The following is a 5,962-nucleotide window of genomic DNA, read 5'->3' as shown; positions in this document are numbered from 1 at the left end:
TATTCGATGTCGAATTGATTAAAATATTATTGAAGGCCAAACTATGATTTTATTGTCAGTCATGGCCACAAAAGTTTAATTATTATAATTATAATTATGTGTCCAGCGGTTATATAGCCCAATAGAACTTAAACTTTTGCAAAATAGTCATAGTTTGTCAATTATAAGCAAATTAGTCCAAGTAAAATTAGTTTAGACTGGATTAAATTTAATCCCAATGAATTTTAAAAACAGAATATAAGCTTTATGTAGGTTGTATTAAAATTAATCGAGGTATAATTAAATTTAATGAAAACCTGTACTGTCAATTGGCTATTTTGCTATACCTAATGAAACTATGGTTATTTTGCGAAAGTCATAGTTTGAATTAGCTATTTCATATCATTTTTCCTATAATTATTTGCAGCTATTCATAATAGTAATATAGACACATGATGTATGTATTTCATATTTCCAAAAATTTCATTGGAAATTATTCATATATTATTTTTACCAATGTTTTCTTGTGTCTGTGTGGGTAAAAATACTGATGGGAGTTATTGGGGTAAAGAAAGTGGAAAACACTAATTGTCAAATCATATATTCATATATTTTGATGGAACATAAATTTTAGGTTGTGATCATGTCAGATTGTTATTTTGCCCATTTTCAGTGAAAAAAAAAAGCGGTACTGCCATTCTGGTAATGGAATCACTTACAGTCACGTTACTGTTTATCTCATTAATAGCTTTTCTTTTGATTGCGCATAGAAAACTACACACACACGACATTTCTGAGCAAGAAAAAAAACGAAAAAAAAAACTCTGATATGGTAAGTTTTTTCATAGACATGATGATGAATCTTTGGTTTTGGTGACATTGGGATTATATTTACAGTGGTCCCATTCCCAGGTTGAATTTTGTGGTAGAAAGATAGGTGAGAGAGTTTAAAATTCCGATATAGTTTTGAAATATAGGTTGACATAGACATTGAAGCAAAAGGAATCGGAATAAAATTTTGGTTGATTTTGATTTGTGTAGTTGCTGTGTATTAGTCCATTTTTTGAGAGGGTCTCACACTTTCATACGCAAACTCTTTTGATTTGATGATCTTTACAATTACATGTGCGTGTTCAGCGAAAATTCAAGTTGAGCTAAACATGTACTTTTTGTCCTGTTATGGGATTTTTTTTGCTTTGCCATAATAATAATAATAATAATAATCCCATGACTGTGACATCTGATAAATGTCGATATGTTTCACTTTTCTACCACTTAATCTTCTTCACTTTGCTCTTCATTGCTCACTTGACAATAAATATATAAATACATAACTGCATCAAAAAACAGTACCTGTGTTTCTGTCAATGAGAGCTCTGAATCTGCAATCCTTCAATGCTGTTGGGACATCATTTCAGAGAATAGCCAAAGAAACATCATTGACTAGTTAGTTTTGAGTTTTGAGTTTTGACTGACCAACGGAATTTATTTTTACTCTATTTTACTTGTTTACCAGCTGGCCATTCGTTTGAGTTTGACAAGCAAGCTAGTTAATAAAAATGGTAAAAATTTGAATGGGCTTTGGCTTTTGGATCATTTTATTATTAACTACATGATTGATAATTTTTTTTTTTTTTAAATATATCTAGGATTGATATTTGAGAATTGCGAGGTAGGAATGAGATTAAGGCTCTCATTAACTATGTGGGCCCACTTGTCTCTCTCACGTTATAAAAAAAAATTCAATAATTTTTATTTCTCTCTCAACGAGTTATAGTGTTAATTGTGTTCAGTGGTATATTTTTTTTTTTTTAGAGATATGTATATATATATAAATAAATTCGTAGACGTCTTTGTTGCAGAGATACCAAGCAACCATTGATTAGAAAAGAGAAAAAGATAACTGAAAATTGTCCAAACAAAGCAGCATGAAATAAAGTAGTTGGGTTGGGTTTGGAAGATGTCAACTAAACATACATCCATTCATAATTCTCTCATGTAATGCCTTGAAATTTTGAAAATGTCACCCCCAAAAAAAATTAAAAATAAAGAGTTAATTAGATCATTAAAAGGCCATTTACGACAGTGACCCAAATTGCCCTTATGAGCGTTACATACAAAGAAATTAATATTGCCATTAGTGAATGTGTGGTCTACCATGACGGCCTTGCCCACGTGATTGACAAATTCAATTATAAATAATAAATAAATAAAAATTAATTACCCAAGTCAGCATTCCACAAAAATCCAATCCAATCCACTCCAATTCAATCCTTTCATTACTCTCTTCTCTTGTCATGAAAATGAAATTATTATTTATAGGGAAACAAGTGACGTGAAGAACTCCAACAGCACGAAAGAGTGACCCAAAACTTTTTGTCACAAGAAACTTTGGTCGGCAATTAAACTATTTGCAATAATCTCATATATACATATATAATAAAAAAATTATCTTCCTTCCTGTTATGACATAGCAACTAGACAATACCTTAATGCCTCAATTACGTACTCAAACAAAACCAAACTCGTGATCTACTAATTGTATATATAATCAGGATTATGTGCCGGCGGGGCCGGCGTCCACTTGTCGCTCTCTCATTCGTTCGATAATTATAATATCAATTATCCATGCCCTAATCAGGGGACAACAACCTACTTTGCTCTTTACGTATTACACTAATCCTCTTATTTGTTTATGCGTTAACGTATAACTAGTTTATCTGTTTTATTTAATTGATTTAACTCATTAATCATATTGAGCCAAACAGGACTAGCATAAGGCCTCTTCATGTCCGACACGTGTTCCTATTTTACATGCAAGACAACAAATATTAATTAGCATTGAACTGGCTTAAACCCGTTTTTATTAATTAAGGGATTCAATTCCATATATACGTAATTTCTTATATAACTATAAGCTATACAAACACGTCGTTTACTTTACATTAAATCCGTGTCAAGTCAATGTTGTTGAATAGTTGGAAGATTTTGTGAAGAGAATCAAATCTTTGGCTTCAAATATTTGTACTAATATTATTGCCTGATTTCAAACCATTCCTGTGTATTATTTAAGGCAATTTGAAGGGGTATATAAGTTATAATTAACAAGTAGGTCAAGCATTATTTTGCTACGCAACGAACACAACCAATTCGATGAGTTAGTATATTTGTACAATGTTGACACAATGAAACAATTAATGGTTTTGGTTTATTTTATTATATTTCTTGCTGTGGATTATGATGTACCGTTTACGTGGACTCGCGGGAATATGATAGAAATCGAATGCATTTGCGATTATTAATTGTATACAAGTAAATAATGGTAATATAATATAATAATAGGTTGTATTTTATTTTTTTCAAAACTTTGGACCCCATGGCTTTTTCTTTTCTGACTCGGATCAAGAAAATTGGATTAGTTTTATAGTAAGTCTCATATTTCACCAAACTAGTCTTTGTGGTTCAAATATTAGTTAAGCTTTTTTTCTTTTCTTTCAAACGACAACATACATGATACACCTAATCTTCCTCTGTTTGTTGAAAAAAATCAAATTGCTAATTTAGGGATAACAGATGTAATGTTTGTTGTAGAGATCTAATTGTCAGATTTATTGGTACAATTGTTTCCAAGTGTGTATTTCCATCAAGTTATTATATTATCAGTTTGGGTCTCTTGAATTTGAGACTTTTGTTTTAGAAATTGACATTCGATCCCATTTTGGAACCGGATTCAGGAATTGGGTTCTTCTCCTTTTTTTTCTTTTTGTAAGTGACTTTTGCATTTTCTCAAAGGACTCTTTAAATGAATCTCTTTTAAAAAAAAAAAAATCTTGCAAAGATCATATGCTTACATTCCCTTATGTGTATCATATGATATGTATTCCTTCTTCTTTTTCAACTTTGATTCTCTTTGACAATTGCTTTGCCTTTTGGTTCTTCTTTTGTTCTCTTTTAGGGAAAGAAAAGAAAAAACAAGTCCTGTTTTTTGTTTTTGTTTTTTAATATTATTAATATAAATAAAAAAAAAAAAAAAACAGTTCCACTTCAAAGCTAACAAGTTGGTCAAAACATAAGAAGAACTAACTAATAAATAACCATGTTATGTTAAATTAAAAAAAAAATCAAATTCCGTAGCTCTTTTAAGTTCTTACTTCTTACACATTTCCGATTGTTGTACCGATCTTAGTCTCTCTCATTTTTTTTACCTCGCAAATTTTAAATTTTTTTATTTATTTCAAGTTCTTAGTTCAAACAAGTTTTAAAAGACCAAAAAACCGGATTTTTAGATGTTACTTATTCCAACTAATTGATAAAAACAAAACAGAAGCTCTATTACTTGCACACAAGGAGAGGAGGGATTGCTAATTTTAGACAAAGCCTGAACTTCACGAAAAAAAAAAAAAAAGTAAAAAAAAAACGGTAAAAAAAGATTAAACCTTTTTTTTTTTTTTTTTTTTTTAATAATGTCATTCTTCTAAGTTTGTTTTGTACTAAAGTTAGACGAGCTATTCCCACAAGTACTGGTTTCTTCGTGTTCTTCCGAGTCATTCGACGACGACAACTCAGTGACTCCGCTCATATTCGACGACGGAGAACTCGGAACAACGTTCAAGTCAGCTCTTCTTTCCTTGGTCATGAAGTCATAGAACAGCACAGGCTTGTCGTTCTTTTTCTTGTTCTTGTTCCGAATCATCATTACTTGCTTCTCAACCCCAATTCGACTCTCTTCCTCGTTTTTCGTCCCTCTCTTCTTCAGAAATATCCGACAAAGAACCCAGTTTTCCATTCCCGCAATATCAACCTAAACAACACAAAAAAAAAAAAAAAAAAAAAAGTTAGCTTAATTACAATGAGAAATTAGTATTTTTCAACTAGTGTAGTTAGTGTGTACCTGAGTGTGAGAAGTAGAGTTGGAATTGGAGTGTTTGGGAACAGGGATAGCGGTGACGAGTCTGTACTCGTGCATAATCCAGTCAGTTCTGGAACCATTCGGTGGTTTTCCTCTGTAGAAAACCAGAGTCTTTTTCATGCCCACAATTTGAATATTACTATTATTATTATTATTATTAATCCCTTTGTTGTTGGAGCTCAAGATTTGCTTGTCGATCCCAGTGGCTTTCCAATACCCAGACTCAGTCGCTCGGTTCGACCTGTTTCCATTCGGGTACTTGGCCTCCCTCGTGCTGAAGAAATACCTCTCTTGCTCCGAATCGCCTGTTTTTTTTTTTTTTTTTTTGAAGTCAACGAAAAGGTCAACGGGGGGACATTTTGTTGAAAAAAGATGCAAACTTTATGATGGGGAGGGGTAAAAGTGCGAACCTGGCAAATCCCAGGGGTCGGACTTGCAAACTTCGACTTCGGGGATTATGGAAGCCGGGAGGGGAAAAGAGAGGGCTTTCCTCTTCAGATACTGAACGACAAGCTCTTCGTCTGTCGGGTGAAACCTGAACCCCGGTGGTAATCTAACGACGCCGTTTCTGTTCACCAGGTTCAGCTTTTCCATTTTCTTTTTCTAATTTGTTTAACGCTTTGAATCGTGGAGAAGATAGAGAGAGAAAGAGAGAGAGAGTAATAAAGCTCGAGTCTTTATACAAGGAGGGGGTTAACTATACATCAAGCTTAGCTCTTTTTTATACTCTCTCCAACGTGTGGTATTATGGCAAAAGCAGATTAACAAGAAGAAAGGGGTTTGTTTAAAGATTTTGAATTTTATTAATTAAGAGAGAGAGAGAGAGGTTGTTGTGGTGCGTGTTTTGATGGAGAGAAAGTGCGAGTAGTTTTATAGTAATGGGGTGAGAGAGAAAGAAAAGGCAAATTGGGACGAGGCGACCCAGCTTAGCGTAAACAATACTCAATCTCCTTTGACGCCATTTTTATTCATTATTTAACTAATGTTCTCTCTCTCTCTCTCTCTCTTTCATGGAGGAGAAGGGGAAAATGTTAAAAATGTCTAATTATTTTATTGAAAAGAAAGAAGCCTCTG

At 32.8% G+C, this 5,962-nt stretch overlaps 1 protein-coding gene across 1 annotated transcript; it reads right to left on the bottom strand.

Annotated features, from left to right (window-relative positions):
* Nucleotides 1–4,285: 4,285 nt before the first annotated feature.
* Nucleotides 4,286–5,748, bottom strand: NAC083 (NAC domain containing protein 83). Its single transcript, XM_089608986.1, has 3 exons — nt 5,299–5,748; nt 4,871–5,193; nt 4,286–4,780 (listed from the first exon to the last, which is right to left on the bottom strand). Exons 1-3 carry the CDS (start codon nt 5,480–5,482, stop codon nt 4,454–4,456), a joined length of 834 nt encoding a protein of 277 aa, XP_089465112.1. The 5' UTR covers nt 5,483–5,748; the 3' UTR covers nt 4,286–4,453.
* Between the last annotated feature and the right edge of the window lie 214 nt (nt 5,749–5,962).

The sequence above is a fragment of the Urtica dioica genome, chromosome 3, assembly GCF_054948205.1.
Source record: "Urtica dioica subsp. dioica isolate 48M chromosome 3, U.dioica_male_clone48M_v1_H2, whole genome shotgun sequence".
NCBI classification, from domain to species: domain Eukaryota; kingdom Viridiplantae; phylum Streptophyta; class Magnoliopsida; order Rosales; family Urticaceae; genus Urtica; species Urtica dioica.
Note: the sequence above shows the minus strand (reverse complement) of the source record. Positions and strands in the feature narration are given on the sequence as shown.

Excerpts from the sequence above, each read along its gene's own strand:
- NAC083 (XM_089608986.1), bottom strand. The coding sequence starts at position 5,482 with ATGGAAAAGCTGAACCTGGTGAACAGAAACGGCGTCGTTAGATTACCA. Across the intron at positions 5,194-5,298 it reads CGACCCCTGGGATTTGCCAG|GCGATTCGGAGCAAGAGAGG; the intron begins GTTCGCACTTTT and ends AAAAAAAAACAG. Across the intron at positions 4,781-4,870 it reads ACTCTACTTCTCACACTCAG|GTTGATATTGCGGGAATGGA; the intron begins GTACACACTAAC and ends TGTGTTGTTTAG.